The 21,882-nt window shown below is 42.2% G+C and overlaps 1 protein-coding gene across 2 annotated transcripts in view; it reads right to left on the bottom strand.

Moving 5' to 3' along the window:
- LOC103025121 (ephrin type-B receptor 1) overlaps window positions 1-21,882 on the bottom strand; it is a 328,663-nt gene that overhangs the window by 24,669 nt on the left and 282,112 nt on the right. The window contains exons 11-13 of one of the 2 annotated variants that reach the window (XM_022664950.2): window positions 17,699-17,884; window positions 14,395-14,642; window positions 11,698-11,913 (exon numbers count right to left, since the gene is read on the bottom strand). In XM_022664950.2, the coding sequence (XP_022520671.2) occupies window positions 11,698-11,913; window positions 14,395-14,642; window positions 17,699-17,884 (650 nt within the window). The remainder of the gene's footprint in view (window positions 1-11,697; window positions 11,914-14,394; window positions 14,643-17,698; window positions 17,885-21,882) is intronic. The other variant, XM_049477190.1, reaches the window with a different exon arrangement.

Below are 21,882 nucleotides of genomic sequence, written 5' to 3'. Positions count from 1 at the left end.
TAGCTAATTCTACATGTTATTAGTGATTTTATAATTGGCCACAGTTTGAGTTTGATCTATGTAAGTTTGATAAGGTTATGGCTGTGCTGAAATTTATTATAAAAGAGTTAATAAGAGGTTAATAAGTCATTAAAAGACGTGAAAGATGTGCACCATATTCTAAAGTGAGATTCTGTTCATCAGTAATTAGACACTAAAAAGAACTGAATAAATATATATTTAATCAATCACAGACCCCTAACTAAGCACCAATAATACTTATTAACACAGAATAAAGCCTAATAATAATAAGTAGTGAATAAACCATTTACAAACGTCTAATTAAGGCTTTATTAAGCAAATAATAAGACATTCACTGCAGATTACTGCTATAAAGTTAGAAATTAAAACTCTAGTTTATCATCACGTATTTCACACTATATCACGTGAACCTCACTTTAATTGTTATGTGTGTTATATTATATTATATTATTATATTAATTCTGTTTATTCTTAATCTATTTCCTGCCCTATCTTAACTGGTGCAGATGAAAACCTGTACGAATCCTCGACGTTGATAAAAACCCTTGCTGTGTGTTGGGTGAGCATTATCCTGCTGAAAGAGAAAAACATATAAGCAATATATAGTGTATGTGTTTAAACACATCTTGTGAATCTGAAACTTCGTTTATTGGGAGTCCTGTTCATACACCTCTCTCCCTCTCTCTCTCTCTCTCTTTCTCTCTCCTTTTCCTCCCTTTCCTTTGGAGTACGGTGTAGAAAGAGTGATGAAACGGAGAGAAAAGGTCTCCCCCAGTGCATGCTGGGAGTTTTGCATCAGTCGCTTCTGGGCAATGCTTTTTGAGCACAGCTGCTCCACGCCACCCTCCACAGAGCCCAAAACCAGCCTTCATCTCCCCTCCATCCCTCTCTCTCTCTCTCTCTCTCTTTCACCTCCATCACTCTCTCTCTCTCTCTTCGTAGCTTCTCTTCTGTCCTGCTCGGGTACAGATACGGACGCCAGGGCTGTACCACCAGAGAGGAAGATGAAAAAGAGAGAGAGAGAGAGAGAGAGAGAGAGAGAGGTGAAGGAGGGGATGAGGATGAGGAGGAGGTGTGGAGCGAGGGATGATGGTAATAGCATTTTCATGGCTGTCTGGCGAAGGCAGCTATGCAGATCTTCAGTAATTAACAGCAAAGGGAGGGGGAGGCGGGGAGGGGGAGGGGCCTATTCAAGCGAATCAGCACAATAACACCGCCAACATACCGGAGTACCGAGAAATGTGGAGGATTACAAAGAAAAACTGCTTTTTTTTCCACTGCAGATCTTTTTCTTTCTGCAGCTTTCGGAGATTTTATTAGTGGAACATTTCGGGAATAACTGGGAAAACTCATGGAACACTGCCCCGCCCACAAAGATAAATAACACCGAACTTTACAGACTATAAGGCGCACAGGATTATAAGGCGCACAGGATTATAAGACACGTTATCAATAAAAATAAATGTTCTGGTCTATTTTCAAACATAAAGAAAATCTAACAGGATTATAAGCATTTTATAATGCATGTTAAGCGACACTAGTAAGGAACAAGGGTGTCACCATGTTTTAGTTCCGTTCAAGTCTTAAAAACATTTTCTTTCTTTCTGATGGAGAAACAGCAGCATGATCTACTGTACTCTCTCTCTCTCTCTTTCTCTCTCTCTCAGACTCCGGCTGCTGATGGAGAAACAGCAGTATGATCTACTGTACACTCTCTCTCTCTCTTTCTCTCTCTCTCTCAGACTCCGGCTGCTGATGGAGAGACAGCAGTATGATCTACTGTACACTCTCTCTTTCTCTCTCTCTGTCAGACTCCGGCTGCTGATGGAGAAACAGCAGCATGATCTACTGTACTCTCTCTCTCTCTCTCTCTCTCTCTCTCTCTCTCTCTCGGACTCCGGCTGCTGATGGAGAAACAGCAGCATGATCTACTGTACTCTCTCTCTCTCTCTCTCTCTCTCTCTCTCTCTCTCAGACTCCAGCTGCTGATGGAGAAACAGCAGCATGATCTACTGTACTCTCTCTCTCTCTCTCTCAGACTCCGGCTGCTGATGGAGAAACCTCTGTAACCGAAGCCTGGCAAAAAATAAAATCAGTTTATTCTCTAAGAACTCCCTGTTTGATAAATCTCAGGTTGAATCAGAGCAGAATCTGCAACTGATGTTCTCTTCCTTTTCTCGTTGAGATGAGTTCAGACAGATTGGTGAAACCTGCGTGAGCGTGACGCCGTGTTCAGTGCGTGTGTGGTGAGGTTAGGAGATGAAAGCACTGGAAGCTGATTGGTTTAATCAGGCCGATGGCGGCCACTGCGTCTTCGCTTTCATCAGTTCCTGGAAAAACGGACAAAGTAAGGAGACAAAGGGAAAAAAGGAACGATAACAAAAGAGGGAAAAAGGAAAAAAAGAGTGTCCTAGACCTCACCTCCGGCGAGCGGCGGGGGTCAGGGGGAGGACCGGGGGAAAAAGGTAGAGTGACAAGAGAGAACTGACAACTGAGAGAACCACAGAGAGAGAGAGAGAGGTATAAAGAGAGAGAGAGATATAAAGAGATAAAGAGAGAGAGGAAGAGAGAGAGAGATGGACAGAGCGCTGTCAGGTTGTGAGTGAGCCGTGAATGAGACTGGATCTGACGGACAGGTGGTAGACACTCCTCTCCACGGAGTGGTAATCACCTGCAATCCCACCGTTCACACCATCCCCCCGGAGAGAGAGAGAGAGAGAGAGAGAGAGAGAGAGAGAATAAGAGAGAGAGACAGGTATATAGTCCGGCTCTATATTTATCGTATTTCTCCACAGTTTACTGACCCGCATGTCTTCCAGACGTTCCAGTCACCCCAAATAACACTCACCTTCAGCACTGCTCGGGTCTGTGTAGGCAGTACAGAGAGTGTGCGGTAATGTGAGGTAGTGTGCAGTAGTGTGTGATAATGTGCGGTAATGTGTGGTAGTGTGTGGCAGAGTGGAGTAGTGTGTGATAATGTGCAGAAGTGTGCGGTAGTGTGTGGTAGTGTGCGGTAGTGTGTGGTAGAGTAGGGTAGTGTGTGATAATGTGTGGTAATGTGTGGTAGTGTGTGGTAGTGCAGGGTAGTTTGTGGCAAAGTGGGGTAGTCTGTGGTAATGTGCTGTAATGTGCGGTAGTGTGCAGCAATGTGTGGTAGTTTGCAGTAATGTGCAGTAGTGTTTGGAAGTGTGTGGTAGTGTAGTAGTGTGAGGGTATTTGTTAGGTAAGCAGGAATGCAGGTGTTTGTGAAAGGACATGTTTGTTTGGTAAGTGGAAGGAAGTATTTGATGAGTGGAGTGAGGTGTTTGTTGGGTCAAAGGCTGGTGTTTGGTGATTAGAAACACAGGTCTTTGGTAAATGGAAGAACATCTTTGGTGAGTGGGAGGACAGGTGTTTGATGAGTAAAAAAGGACAGGTGTTTGTTGGGTTGAAGAGCAGGTGTTTGGTGAGTAGGAGGGCATTCGTTAGCTGAAAAGAAACACGTGTTCGATAAGTAAGATTGCTGTTATTTGGCGAGTAGTAACACAGGTGTTTGGTAAGTGGAAGGATGTATTTGGTGAGTGGAGGGACAAGTGTTTGTTGGGTTGGAGAGCAGGTGTTTGATGAGTAAAAAGGACAGGTGTTTGGTAAGTGGAAGGATACGTTTGATGGATAGAAAGGACAGGTGTTTGTTGGGTTGGAGAGCAAGTGTTTGGTAAGTGGAAGGATGTATTTGGTGAGTGGAGGGACAGGTGTTTGTTGGGTTGGAGAGCAGGTGTTTGATGAGTAAAAAGGACAGGTGTTTGGTAAGTGGAAGGATGTGTTTGATGGATAGAAAGGACAGGTGTTTTTTGGGTTGGAGAGCAGGTGTTTGGTAAGTGGAAGGATGTATTTGGTGAGTGGAGGGACAAGTGTTTGTTGGGTTGAAGAGCAGATGTTTGGTGAGTAGGAACATGGGTGTTTGGTAAGTGGAAAGATGTATTTGGTGAGTGGAGGGACAGGTGTTTGTTGGGTCAAAAGCAGGTGTTTGGTAAGTGGAAGGATGTGTTTGATGGATAGAAAGGACAGGTGTTTGTTGGGTTGGAGAGCAGGTGTTTGATGAGTAAAAAGGACAGGTGTTTGGTAAGTGGAAGGATGTGTTTGATGGATAGAAAGGACAGGTGTTTGTTGGGTTGTAGAGCAGGTGTTTGGTAAGTGGAAGGATGTGTTTGGTGAGTGGAAGGACAGGTGTTGTTGAGTCAGTTGCAGGTGTTTGATGGATAGAAAGGACAGGTGTTTGTTGGGTTGGAGAGCAGGTGTTTGGTAAGTGGAAGGATGTGTTTGGTGAGTGGAAGGACAGGTGTTGTTGTGTCAGTTGCAGGTGTTTGATGAGTAAAATGGACAGGTGTTTGTTGGGTTGTAGAGCAGGTGTTTGGTGAGTAGGAGGTGAGTAAGAATGTAGGTGTTTCACGTGTTTGGTAATAAAATAACAGGGATATGTAGTAAATGTTTGTAAGACGCTCTGAACTGAAGATGGCGAGCCGATGGCGGAGGGATGGATCAGCGGAGAGAAAGAGAGAGAGAGAGATAGAATAGTGAAATGATATAGTGATGTGAGGCGTGCATTAATCCGCTGTAGATAATTGTGAGATGACTGTATGGAGTTTGGTTTAAATTATAACCGCTGGCCATTGTGCCGGAGTACAAACCTGCACCAATCTAATAGTGCGAGATATCACCGCTCGCCTTTCATTTCAAATTACGATTTAATCTGTGTTTCAATAACGTTCACCAGGAATCACCAGCGTGATCACGCTCCAACCTCCCGAACATATCCTTAACCTTCAGCCTTATCACACACACACACACTTACTACACACACACTTACCACACACACTTATCACACACACACATGGCCGGACCCTGAGGGGGTTTTGCTGAAATTAAACCTGACTTCCTTTAATCCGTAATTGTCCTGTTCTGGCCCGTTTCCTGTTGAGGATTTTAATATTAGATTATGTCCTTGTCTCTCAGCAGCAGGTTAAGAGCTGCGTCTCTGTCCCCCTCGCTCGTCCTCTGAGACTCTGGATTTAAACAGCGATTACGTCTCTGACGCTCCTGTAGAATAATGGGATATAAAAAGGCTTTTTTCCAGCTCAGCCTCAATACAGCATCAATACTGTGTCTCTAATCATCACTAGAGCGACACTACAGCATCACTACAGCGTCTCTAATCATCACTACAGCATCACTACAGCATCACTACAGCATCACTACAGCATCACTACAACATCACTACTGCGTCTCTAATCATCACTACAGCATCACTACAGCATCACTACAGCGTCTCTAATCATCACTACAGCGTCACTACAGCATCACTACAGCATCAATACTGCGTCTCTAATCATCACTACAGCGTCACTACAGCGTCACTACAGCATCATTACTGCGTCTCTAATCATCACTACAGCGTCACTACAGCGTCACTACAGCATCAATACTGCGTCTCTAATCATCACTACAGCATCACTACAGCATCACTACAGCGTCACTACAGCATCACTACACCATCAATACTGCGTCTCTAATCATCACTACAGCCTCACTACAGCGTCACTACAGCATCACTACAGCATCAATACTGCGTCTCTAATCATCACTACAGCCTCACTACAGCGTCACTACAGCATCACTACAGCATCAATACTGCGTCTCTAATCATCACTACAGCGTCACTACAGCGTCACTACAGCGTCACTACAGCATCAATACTGCGTCTCTAATCATCTCTACAGCGTCACTACAGCTTCACTACAGCATCACTACAGCATCAATACTGCGTCTCTAATCATCACTACACCGTCACTAGAGCGTCACTACAGCATCACTACATCATCACTACTGCGTCTCTAATCATCACTACACCGTCACTACAGCATCACTACAGCATCACTACAGCGTCACTACAGCGTCTCTAATCATCACTACAGCATCACTACAGCATCACTACAGCATCACTACAGCGTCACTACAGCGTCTCTAATCATCACTACAGCATCACTACAGCATCACTACAGCGTCACTACAGCATCACTACTGCGTCTCTAATCATCACTACAGCGTCACTACAGCATCACTACAGTGTCTCTAATCATCACTACAGCATCACTACAGCGTCTCTAATCATCATTACAGCATCACTACAGCATCACTACAGCATCTCTAATCATCACTACAGCATCACTACAGCGTCACTACAGCATCACTACAGCGTCTCTAATCATCACTACAGCATCACTACAGCGTCACTACAGCATCACTACAGCGTCTCTAATCATCACTACAGCATCACTACAGAATCTCTAATCATCACTACAGCATCACTACAGCATCACTACAGTGTCTCTAATCATCACTACAGCATCACTACAGCGTCTCTAATCATCATTACAGCATCACTACAGCATCTCTAATCATCACTACAGCATCACTACAGCGTCTCTAATCATCACTACAGCATCACTACAGTGTCTCTAATCATCACTACAGCAACACTACAGCGTCTCTAATCATCATTACAGCATCACTACAGCGTCACTACAATGTCTCTAACCATCACTACAGCATCACTACAGCATCACAATATTATATATTTCTGGTGTAAAGTCTGAGTCAGTGTCTGCACTGATATTGCATTAGATCTGGATTTAGCCTGGATTAAACCGGCTCTAATAGCAGGTCCAGGATCAGAATTCTGATCTCTAACTGTAAACAGAACCAATGAGGATCCAACAGTGATTAAACCCAGCAAATACTGCATACACACTACACACACACACACATTCACTATACACACACACACACACACACTATACACACACACACACACACACTCGGTTGCACACAGGTGGAGAATCGATGCTGGGATCATACCAGCTTAGACACCTGTGACAGGTGACATTTATCAGACAGGTACGGCGAGAGAGTGAGAGAGAGAGAGAGAGAGAGAGAGAGAGGGAAAGCTCTTTCTCGCTCGTTTACATATTAATACATGCTGATCATCTGGTGGGAATGTGAAAGCACCATTAGTAGAGAGAGATAGGCCTAAACTCATCTGTGTGATAATACTGAACCGTCCCCACACCTGAGACTCACAGCAACAGCCAACGAGAGGAAAAGAGATAATTTCTCTCTCTCTCTCTGAGAAGGGGTGGAAGAGAGGAGAGGAAAAAAGAGGAAAAAGCATAAAAGAAAGAAGGAGAACAGGAGAAGAGAGGATATTTAAAAGAAAGGAGAAAGACTTGGATCAGTTTGTTCTGTAACAGTTTCTTCCAACAGGTCATCAGGCACCTGAACAGCCAGTAACATTGTATCATTGCACAGTCTATCAAAACTCATTACACCTGTCTTACTGCTCATCTCACCTGTCTCACTGCTCATCTCACCTGCCTCACTACACTTATCAACTGTCTCACTACTCATCTTACCTGTCTCACATCTCACCTGTCCTGTTTCACTACTTACTCTAACTTGTTTCACAACTTATCTCACCTGTCTCACTTCTCACTTGACCTGTTTCACAGCTCGTCTCACCTATTTACCAACTTATCTCATCTGTCTCACTGCTCATCGCATCTGTCTCACTTCACAACTGCTTTACAACTATCACATCTTCATCCCCTTCAACTTCACTCTGCACCCTGTGAAGAAGTGAAGGAGAAGGAGAAGGAAAAGAAGGAGAACAGGAGAAGAGAGGATATTTAAAAGAAAGGAGAAAGACTTGGATCAGTTTGTTCTCTAACAGCTTCTTCCAACAGGTCATCAGGTTCCTGAACAGCCAGTAACATTGTATCATTGCACAGTCTATCAAAACTCATTACACCTGTCTTACTGCTCATCTCACCTGTCTCACTGCTCATCTCACCTGCCTTACACCTCATCAGACCTGTCTCACAACTCATCTCACCTGTCTTATCTAAAATGTTTCACTGCTCATCTCACCTTTTTCTCAGCCCATCACACCCCTTTCAAAACTCATCTCACCTGTCTCACTTCTCATCTAACTCATCTCACCTGTTTTAAAACTCATCATCCTTTTCTCATTACTTATCTCACCCGTTTCTCAGCTAGTTTTACCTGTCTCACTTTCGGACTACTCTACCACATCTTTACCCCATTACAAATTCACCTGATGACGTCTCACATTACACCTTACAAACTGTCTCACTACACATCTAACCTGTCTAACACCTGGGCAGTTGGAAAGGAGGTGGAGTCTGTTTTCACATGTGTGAAAGTGGGAGTTTATATGAATAGGTATTGGGTTATTGGATGTTTAAACTGGGTACAAATTGCATAATTTTTTTTTTTATAAAATGAATAAACAAACTCATGTCTGGCTGATAGTCTGAGTGGTTGGCTGGCTGACTGGATGGATGGATTAAAGGCAACACAACAGATAAAGAGATAAGAAAAGAAGAAGGGATGGATGAGTAGCTGGACCAGCAGTGTGAGCTGATGCTTCCTCTCTAAAGTTCTGACTGTGAGAAAACTGAGCAGCCTAGAGAGGAAAAGAGAGAGAGAGAGAGAGAGAGAGAGAACCGGGAGGTTAATGAAATACAATTAAGCTCAGGGTCGCACTCCGAGCTCCACGGAGCCTAATTGGCAAACCGCACTGAATTATGGGAGGGAAAATGATAAAAACATGGTGTAAAAGTGGAGAATAAAGGAGGTGATTAATGTGAAGGAGGGAGGTCAACACTGCTCTAAATCTCTCAGCCCCCCCACCCCGGACCCCCGGCCTTGGCCGACGCCGCAGCCTCGCCTCTGATTGGCTGGGAGTTACGGCCTCTTGTGCGATTGGCTCACCGTTGTGCTCATAACGGTGAGGTCAGGGATTATAGGCCACAGCTAACGGACTAATTAACAGTGAGCCTACCGCAACGGACTGTACACACACCTTTACCTGTCAATCACACACACACTTTATTATAAACTTTAAAAGGTCAGAAGGTCAATGTGTGACGAGATGATAAACGTGTGAAAACACGCGTCACAGGGAGGACATGCATCAGTGTTAAATCAACACATGGTACAACGTCCTCCATTCTATTGGAGCACCACAAGGTTGTGGGTTCAATACCTATACTTAACAAGCTGTAACTGCTGAGCCCTTTAGCAAGGTACTCTAGATACTGTATATATATATATATATATATATATATATATATGTCAAAATATTTATATAGACTCTTTTATAAACTCAGAATGTGAATAAGTATAAAGTATAATGAGTATACACATGTTTAAAATGTAAATTGAAAAGAAGCCGAACTAGTTTCCACATTCAGGCAGTTTGTAAGTCTGGGAGAAACAAATCATTTTTGCACGATGGTTGCCGTGGTGTTGCTACACCGATTCTACAGTGTTCTAATGGTATTTTAATGGTTTAACTACCCTCTATGCTAAGCTGTTGCAACCATATGGTATGGTGCTGCTAGGTGGTTTCTATAGTGTGGCTTATAGTGTGGCCATTAGTGTAGTGGTGGTTGCTGTGGTGTTGCTAAGTGATTTGTATGCGATTTTCAGGATGCAACTACAGTGTTCACTATCGGTTGCTATGTCACTGCTAGGCACTCCGTATGGTTCTCAAGAAGACAATTTCCAGTCAAGTCCTGGAAGTTTTAATAACATGAAAACTTGGTTACTGTTTTAGTTCATTAGACATCATCTGAATTTCTTAATCACTCCAGAACTTTGGGTAGACTTATCTCTTGGTAGACAATACAGCATGGTATTATCTTGATGACGTACAGGTGTTGGAGAATGAAACTGAAACTCCTGGTTTAGACCACAATAATTGATTGTGGTGACGGACAGTTCTGGTGGAAACAGCAGAGTTGAGGTGCACATTGAATTCTGCGTGATTTGATCAGCCGTGGTTTTATGTTTTTTTTTTATACAAAACAGGCTAGCACCCGAACATCCCTTTCAGACAGCTTCCTCTTACAGCGTCCACAGTTAATCCTGTTGGATGTGGTTGGTCCTTCTTGCTGGTATGCTGACATTACCCTGGATACCGTGGCTCTTGATGCATCACAAAGACTTGCTGTCTTGGTCACAGATGCTCCAGCAAGACGTGCACCAACAATTTGTCCTCTTTTGAACTCTGGGATGTCTCCCATAATGTTGTGTGCATTGTAATATTTAGAGTAAAACTGTGCTCTTACCCTGATAATTGAACCTTCACACTCTGCTCTTACTGGTGCAATGTGCAGGTAATGAAGATTGAACACCAGGCTGCTCCAATTTAGACATAAAACCTAAAGTCCCACACTAAAATGATGACAGGTGTTTCAGTTTCATTGTCCAACCCCTGTAGAAGCTTAGCATCACTGTGAGACACACAGTACGTACATTCTTTCATTCTTCTTTCTTTCAGTGTCTAAAAAAGACCTTTTTTTTTACAAGTGTGTGGGGGTGGTAGTGGTGGTGTTATAGGGGAGTGGGGGTGCCAACTGTGTGCAAAGGGGTGAAATAACTGAGAAGGGTATAACTCCACCCAGGGGGTCATTATCTCATTCCTTCAGGAAATAGGAAATCTCTCCAATATCACACCAGCTCTTCACACTTCCCTCACAGCTTCCACACCATCAGCAGCCTCTAACGACCCGGTCCCGGGCTCCCTCCGCTCCGGAGGCTTGACCTTTATGGATTGTCTGGGAGGGGCAGAAGCTTCTGGAAAAATCTGAGAGGAATTCTGGCTGTTTTAACTCGGTAACTCGGTGACGGTAAAAGTATAACATTTTTTTTTTCTTTACGCAGCACTCGAGGGTCTCCAGGCCGTTAAACACCTCCTCCTGTGTCTCCTGGAGCGTGAAGACGAGCGAGACCCAGCGCCGACACCTCAGAGAGGGGAGGGGGCGCTTCGGTCGATGCCAAAGATGTGAATTTAAACCTGCTGGATGAAGGATTTGCCCTGCGGCTGGAGCCGCGGCTCACCGTGGCGGATTAGTGGACCTTGTGAAAGCAGAATTAAACATGCATGGGAAGACCTCGCCGCCTGCCCGAGCGAATAATCCCGAACCGCACCAAATAAGGCGGAATGAGTCAATAAAGTGGCATTATTATGCATTATTATGCATTATTATGAAGAGTAACTCTGATGGATCTGTGGCACCCGGGGTTCTGAACAAAGACACTCTTTTTACAGAACAGTGAGACGCCAGGTTCAGTTTTAGCGCTACATTTCTACACTGCGGTGAGAAGAACTAACGATGTCCTGCCTGTCCAATGATTTGTAAAAGTACTGTAGATTTAATTCTAATGTTTCTAATGTTTTCAGTGGAAAAGCAGCCAAAATGTGAGGAAGTATAAAGTATAATGAGTATAAAGGTGTTTAAAATGTAAATTGAATATAATTAGCTATAATAGCGGAACTAGTTTCCACATTCATGCAGTTTCTAATTCATTTCTGTAAGGTCATATTTGCAAGGTGGTTGCAAAGGTATTGCTACACCAATCGTACAGTATTCTAAGGGGTTTATATGGTTTCGCTACTCCCTATGCAAAGCTGTTGCTAAGTCTTATTGCTTGGTGGATGGTGTGGTGCTGCTTTTCTAAACATACAACAATACAAATCACTTAGAAACACCACGGCAACCACCACACACAGCACACTGAACCGCAGTCTTGCCACACTCAGCGCCAGCTTACCAGGGAGCTGGTGTAGGTGGGGTCGGATGTGTCCTCCTGCAGGTATCGGGACAGGCCGAAGTCGGACACCTTGCACACCAGGTTGCTGTTGACCAGGATGTTGCGGGCGGCCAGGTCCCGGTGGACGTAGTTCATCTCGGACAGGTACTTCATCCCCGCGGCGATGCCCCGCATCATCCCCACCAGCTGGATCACCGTGAACTGACCGTCGTTTTGCTGCACAAAATAAAAATAACACGGGTTCAGTCAGTGCAGATCAAAAACACAGCATTACAGAACACCACCCGGATTATAAGGCACATTTTAAGTGACACTAGTAAGGAATAGTGGTGTCGCCATGTTTTCCTTTTAATTCAGTAGGTCTCACTGCTTGGGGGGGGGGTGGCTAAGTGAACAAAACTGTTCCGTTTATTTACAGCAAGCTTAGATTTCCAATATTTTCATCACTGATGTTGTAAGCTGGGTGATATTAGCTGGCAATTTGTCTCACTTAGCTTGTTTTAACATGGTAAACACACAGACTACAGTCTGATATACTCACCTAGCATTAGCAGCTAATGCTAATGCTGCTCCAGCCTTAGTGATGGAGATACTTCACTGAAAACTCACCTTTATAACTCTGTACTTTAGCTAAATAGCTTTACTGCTCCTGTTAATGCATAATTCTTTGATTATTTTTTAAAATTATTTTATACAAGTGTTAATTTACTGGTCTATATACAACCAAATATGCACATTTTCCTAATTCACCATTCCATTACTCCAAATGTCTTTAGTTAGTATCATGTGAAGCTTTTATGATCAACACTATAGGAAGTGTTTTAAAAGACTTCAGTGGTTTCATTTAATAAAACCTTGATTTTATTTTTAATAAGGTTTTAATACAGAAGATAATGTTAAAAACAAAGTGAATTTAAGCTAAAAACAGATGTTTTATTGTTAAATAAGATAAAAGTCTGCATTTCCAGAATGTTCCACTGTTCGACAGATAGGTAGTAGTTGTGTTTCTGGTGTAAATGTGTTGATTAAAGCTGTATTAATACCGTAATATACAGTTTAGACATGCACTCCAAATTTTACACAGATTTATAAATCTTTTTCTTGAGTATATGTTACTTTTGTATTGCTTAAATATCTATAAACAGGATTTAGATACTTTTATGTTAAATATCTTTAACAAGCCTGATTTTTGGGGGGGGGGGGGTTTGGAGCTCCATCACTGCCCACATGGTAGCAATGTTTAATAATGAAATATTTTTTCTGGAAAACTCTGAATAAGATGATGAATTATGAATATTTAGAAGCTGTGTTGATGTTCTTTAGCAGGTTCTTGATAAACGTCATCCACACGATAAATAAAATCTGATGTTCTACTGTAGATTTAGGAAATTAATCACATTTTTCTGAGGGTTTTTTTGAGTGAAACAGTTGGAAATTGCGACGCCGGCTGTGTCCAGACAGAACAGAACTGCCCAGACTTCCGAGAGCTCTCCACACACTTCCTGTGATTAAAGCGTCGCACGCTGTCATTTGATGTTAAATAAAGAGACACTCAGACACAATGTGCCGCCGAGCGGCAATCAGCGCCGACCGGCCGCTTCACGCATCGATTTTAATCCGTCAGTTCTGTTCACATTTCATTTGATTTCAGCTCACGCTTCTTATCTGAAGCCTCACCGCTTACGGCCGCGTCTCCGGCGCCTTTCAGCGGGAAAATATCTAATAGGGAGATCCACCGCTCTCCGCAGGTAAAAGAGGCGACGCTAAACTCCCCTCGCCTCGGTGTCAGCGGCAGCTCCATCAGCGGCAGCTCCGTCCGTGGCTGTACCGCCAGTGGCAGCTCCGCCCGTGGGAGCGCCGAGCTTTGAACCGCCAACAAACACGGGGGCAGCGGCGGATCGATGGCGGCGGCGGTCCAACGCAAAGCCGACTTCAAAGAGCCGCAGCAGATCAAAGAGAAGAGAAAACCAATCCGTGAGATTGGAGAAGAAATGGGCTGAACATTGATTAAGTGGTGGTGTAGCACCTAAAAACCCACCCTCACCTACACCACCCTCCCACCCCCATCTCCACCCCCCTCACCCGGGCAGCGCCCAGCAGGGTGGCGCAGTACAGACAGAATACCGGATTACAGCCGGACACATCCTGTACATATAGTGACTGTGATATATATATATATATATTTATATATTTATATACACTCTGTAAAACATGAACACATTAAATATACAGGCTCTAATGGGCTGCTCCTACTGATCTGATTTATATTCCACGCCTGAATCCACCGAATTCACACGTATAAAACATCTACCCTGCATCCCGGCATGTCCTCAGTAGTCCTAACCTACCACTCTACCAGGGCTGGGCGTTGAGTGTTCCAGTAGTCTAAAGCGCTGCCACTATGATCAAGAAATCGCTGGTTCGAATCCCGGTCATGCAGCTTGCCGTAATCAGCTGCCGGAGCCCTGAGAGAGCACACACAGTTGTTCTTGCTGTTTCTCTCTGGGTGGGTACAGTATAGTAGATGGCGCTCTCTCTTTCCCCTGTTCATCACTCCTAGGGTGATGTGGATCAGCACAAGGCTGCGTCTGTGGGCTGATGTATCAGAACCACAGAGTCGCTGCGCTTTCCTCCGAGCGTTAGCGCTGTGATGATGCTACTTGGCTAAAGAGGTTTAAAAAGAGGTGGTGATCTTACCCTGAGGAACGAGTCCAGAGCTCCGTTCTCCATGAACTCCGTGACGATCATGACCGGCCGGCTCTTGGTGACCACGCCCTCCAGCCTGATGATGTTGGGGTGGTCGAACTGGCCCATGATTGACGCCTCGGCCAGGAAGTCCCGCCTCTGTTTCTCAGAGTAACCCGCCTTCAGGGTTTTAATGGCCACGTAGATTTCCCGTTTACCTGGCAACTTCAGCCGGCCCTTATACACCTCCCCGAACTCACCTGAGATACAAACAGAGGGAGAATAAACACGTTATAACCAGCGTAGTACCATTAAAACCCTTATACACCTCCACAAACTCACCTGAGATACAAACAGAGGGAGAATAAACACGTTATAACCAGCTTAATACCAGTAATACTCTTATACCCCTCCCCAAACTGACCTGCGATATAATACTAGTAATACCATTAATACCCTTATACACCTCCTCAAACTCACCTGAGATACACACAGAGAGATTAAACACGTTATAACCAACGTTATAATGCCAATAATACCATTAATACCCTTATACACCTCCCCAAACTCACCTGAGATACACACAGAGAGAATAAACACGTTATAACCAGTGTTATAATACCATTACTACATTAATACCCTTATACACCTCCCCAAACTCATCTGAGATACACACAGAGAGAATAAACACGTTATAACCAGCGTAATAACATTACTACCATTAATACCCTTATACACCTCCCCAAACTCACCTGAGATACACACACAGAGAATAAACACGTTATAACCAGCGTAATACCATTACTACCATTAATACCCTTATACACCCCCCCAAACTCACCTGAGATACACACACAGAGAATAAACACGTTATAACCAGCGTAATACCATTACTACAATAATACCCTTATACACCTCCCCAAACTCACCTGAGATACACACACAGAAAATAAACACGTTATAACCAGCGTAATACCATTACTACCATTAATACCCTTATACACCCCCCCAAACTCACCTGAGATACACACACAGAGAATAAACACGTTATAACCAGCGTAATAACATTACTACCATTAATACCCTTATACACCTCCTTAAACCCACCTGAGATACACACAGAGAGAATACACATGTTATAACCAACGTTATAATGCCAATAATACCAGTAATACCTTTATACACCTCCCCAAACTCACCTGAGATACACACAGAGAGAATAAACACGTTATAACCAGCGTAATACCATTACTACCATTAATACCCTTATACACCTCCCCAAACTCACCTGAGATACACACAGAGAGAATAAACACGTTATAACCAGTGTTATAATACCATTACTACATTAATACCCTTATACACCTCCCCAAACTCACGTGAGATACACACAGAGAGAATAAACACGTTATAACCAGTGTTATAATACCATTACTACAATAATACCCTTATACACCTCCCCAAACTCACCTGAGATACACACACAGAGAATAAACACGTTATAACCAGCGTAATAACATTACTATCATTAATACCCTTATACACCTCCTTAAACCCACCTGAGATACACACAGAGAGAATACACATGTTATAACCAACGTTATAATGCCAATAATACCAGTAATACCTTTATACACCTCCCCAAACTCACCTGAGATACACACAGAGAGAATAAACACGTTATAACCAGCGTAATAACATTACTACCATTAATACCCTTATACACCTCCCCAAACTCACCTGAGATACACACACAGAGAATAAACACGTTATAACCAGCGTAATACCATTACTACCATTAATACCCTTATACACCTCCCCAAACTCACCTGAGATACACACAGAGAGAATAAACACGTTATAACCAGCGTAATACCATTACTATCATTAATATCAATAATAACATTACTACCATTACTATTATTTCTATCATTAATACCCTTATACACCTCGCCAAAATCCCATGAGATATACACAGAGAGAATACACCCATTATAACCAGTCGTATCATTATTACCAGTAATACCAGTGCTACAGCAGTACTACCATTAAGATATGATATAGCATACTTCTGTATGGTATGTAAAAATTAACATTAGTCTGCATATTTCCTTAGAATTGTATAATCATAATTTGAGTGTATAGCACTTTTACATATTTGATGTGGGGTGAATTATTTTACTCATTGTTTAATATTTCTGTTTACTTTTAGGAGAAAAAACATGTCATACAGCGCTAACCGCTAACAGGTGTATTTTTGGTACGCTGGGTAAGCAGGACAGATGGCCTATATGTAGTGTGTGGGTTCGTGCGGTCGCCGTGCGGTACTCAGGGTGAGTGTACAGTATGTAGTGAGCGTAGTGAACAAGTGCACTAACACACTGATGTAATCTGAAACGGCGTGATGCTCCAGTGCAGTCATGTGATCACACGCTATACATACGTTTAAAGGCATGTGCACCGACATGTGACCCCAAACGCACACACACACACACACACACACACACACACTGGTGACTCATCTTTATAGTCCTGTAGATATAGTCCTTTATATAAGTAGATTTTTAGCCTCAATGCTAGCAGTTGACCGCAAATGTCTTTTTTCTCCTTTGCGAATTTAAAATGCCACTAAAATGACATCAATTATTTGCTAAAATAAAAAATATATATTCAAATATCAAATAATCTATCTTGCATCATTTTCAAATATCAATATAAATACATATAAATACATATCGTCGCTGTCCAATGAAACACACTTATCTCCAAAACAGCAACTTTACAGGAGAGAGAAAAAACCTTGTTAACTTTCAATGGAAGTCAATGTAAAAAGAGTTTATTTCAGGTCATTTTGAAGAGTTTCTATTGGTCCGTTCACCAAGAAATTTCGGCACAGTGTAAGAGACACATTTTCTGTTCAAATTATGTAGTCGACTACAAATCGACAAAAATGAAGATTTGAAGTGAAGTGTTTTTCACTGGACAGGGATGACAATTGTCATGGGAAACACTGAAGATATGATACTTTGATACAGTGTAAATTTACACTTCTTTTAAAAAAACACAAGACACAGACATTAATAGCTAAACCTCTGCTCAAAACTGTGCTCAAAAAAGCCTTGAAAGTGAGCGTTACCCTTAATGTATTAATGAGTGGAAATAAAGGTTGATTGGTTGATTGATAATACATTAGAACTATGTGTACAAATCAGAAACATATTTTTTGAGCACTGGATGAACAGATCTTTAAATAAAGACGATCTGAATGGGTGCAAAAGTGTAAAAATGTAAAGGTTTTAAGGTTGTAAAATCTTACCCGCTCCGATGACCTCCTCGATTTTGACGGTGGAGACGTCGATCTCCTTGGCGAACTCGCGCACCGCCTCGTTGGGGTCCTCGTAGGTGAAGGGGTCGATGTAGATCTTCATGCCTGGAGAGCCTGGCAGGGTCGGGCAGCCCATGGAGGAGTGGCAGTTAGACAGATCAGGTCTCAAAGACAGCTCTAGAACAATTCAGAAGTTCAGACATCACTGAGACGTTCTACACTTTCCAGAACGACCTAACGGTTTCCGCACTCAACCTTAAAATCAAACGTTTCCCAGACCAGTTCCCAGTTCAGACTCTCCTAAATAAGAGCTCTGGGAGTGTTATATCTCCAGCAGGATTTACCTGATCAGGTATTTACCCGTCTCTCTGTAATCTGAGACAGGTGTGTTTGATTAGGGATAATGGAGAAAAGCTGGTAATCTGCTGATCTGAACAGAGCTGATCTGATCAGTATTGTTGTTTTTCTGAAACGCTGAGGAGTAAAAGATCACCGCAAACAGCCGGATGAGAACCTTTACTCTGATCCTGAGAGTTTAATCCCCCGTCTAAATATCAGCCGGTCCCAGGTGATCCTCAGACCGTTACATCACTCGCTGTCTGTGTGGACACCAGGTAAGAAGATTACAACCGCTGAGGAAAACATCATTACAGGAACGTATAACAGCGGAACGTGAGAGAGTAGATGCAGAGATAGATAGATAAGAAGGTAGGTAAGTTAAACAGGAAGATAATGGAGGAGACGTAATGAGAAGGTAGATAAGTGAATATGTAGGTAGGTAGGTAGGTATGTAGGTAGAATGGAAGTGGGTTAGTACAGTAGATTAATAAGAAATATGAGGGGTTCGATGGTTAGGGAGGAAGGTAGGTGGATAGATAGGAAAATATAGAGGTCGGCAAGCAGGTTGATGGGTATGTCAGTTTGTTGGAAGATAGTTAGGTAGGTAGATAAGTTGGTAGATAGAAAGGTAGAGCTGAAGGTAGATGAGTGGGTAGGTAGGAAGGAAAAATTAGGTAGGTAGGTACATAGATACAAAGAAAAGCATTGGAAGGTAGTAAAAAGGTAAGTTGGTTGGAAGGTAGGAGGAAGGTAGATAGGTAAAAAGAAGGTAAGTATGTAGGGAAGAGGTAGGTAGGTAGGAACAAGGTTGTTAGGTAGGAAGAAGGTAGGTAAGTAGGAAGAAAGAAAGAGGTAGATAATAGAAAGACAGTAGGTAGATAGAAAGAAGGCAATTAGGTAGGTAGGTAGGTAAAAGAAGATAGGTAGGTAAGTAGGAACTAGGTAGGTCAAGATATAGGTCGGTAGGTAGGTAGGTAGAAATAAGGGAGGTAGGTACATAGATACGAAGAAAACCATAGGGAAGTAGAAAGAAGTTAAGTAGGAAGATGGTAAGTAGGTAGAAAGAACATAGTTAGGTAGGTAGGAAATAGGTAGGTGAGTAGATAGGTCGGTAGGTAGGTAGAAAGAAGGTAGGTAGAAATAAGGGAGGTAGGTACATAGATACGAAGAAAACCATAGGGAAGTAGAAAGAAGTTAAGTAGGAAGATGGTAGGTAGGTAGAAAGAAGATAGTTAGGTAGGTAGGAAATAGGTAGGTGAGTAGATAGGTCGGTAGGTAGGTAGGTAGGTAGGTAGGTAGGTAGAAAGAAGGTAGGTAGAAATAAGGGAGGTAGGTAAATAGATACAAAGAAAAAATGTAAGTAGGTAGGTAGGTAGAAAGAAGATAGGTAGGTAGGAACTACATAGGCCAGTACATAGATTGGTAGGTAGGTAGGTAAAAAAGGTAGGTCAGTAGATGGGTAGGTAGAAAGAAGATAGGTAGATAGGTAGGAACAAGGTAGGTAAGTAGATGGGTCCGTACGTAGGTAGAAATAAGGAAGGTAGGTATATAGATACAAAGACAACAGGTAGGTAGAAATAAGGTAAGCCGTAGGTAGGTAGAAAGAAGGTCAGTAGGCAGATAGGTAGATGGTAGATAGGTAGGAAAAAGGTAGGTAGGTAGAAAGAAGATAAGTATGTAGGTAGGTAGGTAAGTAAGTAGGTAGGAAGAAGGTAGGTAGGTAGTTGTGTAAGTAGATAGGAAGGTAGGTAGGTAGAAAAAAGATAGATAGGTAGGTAGGTGGGTAAGTAGGTAGCAATAATGTAAGTAGGTAAATAGGAAAATAGGTAGTAAGAAGGTAGGCTTACAGAAATGAATGCAAGTAGATAGGGCGGTACATATGTAGTGGAAAAGTAAAAGACATTAGGTAGTGAGTAGGTAGATAAATATGATTTGTAGGTACAGTATGTAGACAGGAAAGTAGTTAGATAGGTATGTAGGAAGGACAGTAAGTGGACAGGTGGGTACATAGGAAAGCTATGTATGTAGGTAGATATAGACAGGTAGAAAAGAAGCCAGATAGGTATGTATGCATGTAGATGAATCAGAAGGTAGGTAAGTAGGTAGCTAGACAGGTGTGCAGATAGATAAGCAGGTAGAAAGAGAGACAGAATGAGAAAGTTTTAAAAAGTTTTAGCATTTATTTCAAATACATTAAAATATGTGCAGACATTTTCAATTTCTTCCAGCCCTAACAGATAGAGGGAGTGCAGAAAATGTTTTTTTCCTTTACTGCACTGTGAAGAATTCTCTCTCTCTCGCTCTCTCTTTCTCTCTGTTCCCTTCTTCCTCATACAGCTCAGAGAGAGAGAGAGAGAGAGAGAGAGAGAGAAAGAGAGAGAGAAAGAGAGTATACAGGACAGCGTACTGCAGGAGAACACCGTTATAAACAGCCGAATCACCAACCAGACAGCAGCAATGTAGCCTTTACTCTTTCTCTCTCTCTCTCTCCCTCTCTCTCTCTCTCTCTCCCTCTCTCTCCCTCTCTCTCTCTCTCTCTCTCTCTCTTTGATAGCGCTGAATCCAATTTCGCCGTGCCGCTCTGCCCCACAGGAGCTGGTAAACAGATAAACCGACACGCAACCAAACTGCTCTTTACGCCTCAAACGGCTGCAGCTGGGTGTCTGAACATTAGCATACACTGTGTGTGTGTGTGTGTGTGTGTGTAGTGTGTGTGTGTGTAGTGTATGTTTATTTGTGTGTATCCCAAGACCAAGAAAGAGTAAATGGAGAAAAAGAGCCAGTGGAAAAAGAGCTAGAATACTGTTTTGTTTGTCTGATTACGTATAACCCCTGTATATTCTGTGTTACTGTGTTTTATATGGTTTGGTTTATTATTAATTTAATCATTATATCTAATGATAATCTCCTGCAGATCCTTAATCAGAATACTGTGTTTACGTACACCCGAGTTTACTTTAAGTAAGTCTTTGTGGTCTGTCGGTGGTTGGGTGCCGGTGGCTGCCTCCCTCTGGATCAGGCTCTTCCTGCTGTGTGAATTTATCTGAGTCTGACACAATCTTCCCCTGTTTCTTTCCTTCCTTCTTCCCTTCTTTCATCAGTTATTTTATATAGTGCTATTTTAATACATTTGTATTAATATGAATTTAATTGAGAAAGTGTGAGGGTAAGAAAGACTGAGAGCGAGTATGAACGATAATAAGAAAGTGAGAGAAAGTGAGGGGGAAAAAAAGAAAGAAAGAAAGAAAGAAAGAAAGAAAGAAAGAAAGAAAGAAATAGTGAGGGGTGAGACTAAAAATATATGTATATATATATAAAAAGAGTAAAACAAATTAGCCAAATGAGGATATAAGGAAAAATACAGCAGTGGCAGAGAGACTGAGAGTAAAAAGAGAAAACAGAGAGAAAGAAATAAAGAAAAGACTATGGAGAGGGATAGACTTTATAGAAAAAGAGAAAACAGATAGAAAGAGAGAGAGAGAACAAGAGATAAAGCTAGGAAAACAGTGACACTATGAGAGAGGGAGAAAATAGGGATGCGATAAAAAAGAAAGAATAAAAGAAAGTTAGCAATAGTTATGGGTGAGATAAAAAAGATAGAGAGAAAGAGAAATAAAAAATATTGAATGTATGAGAATGTATGGAAAAGAGGGAAAAAGAGAATTAACAATGCATTAAGTCAGAAAAAAAAGCCATTTCTCATTTTCTGTAAATAAATGCTCTAAATGAGAATATTTTTATTTGGAATTTGGGAGAAATGGTGTCTGTAGTTTATAGAATAAAACAACACTGTTCATTTTACTCAAACATAAACCTATAAATAGCAAAATCAGAGA

The sequence above is a fragment of the Astyanax mexicanus genome, chromosome 4, assembly GCF_023375975.1.
Source record: "Astyanax mexicanus isolate ESR-SI-001 chromosome 4, AstMex3_surface, whole genome shotgun sequence".
NCBI lineage: Eukaryota > Metazoa > Chordata > Actinopteri > Characiformes > Acestrorhamphidae > Astyanax > Astyanax mexicanus.
This window is presented reverse-complemented; position numbering and strand designations above follow the sequence as displayed.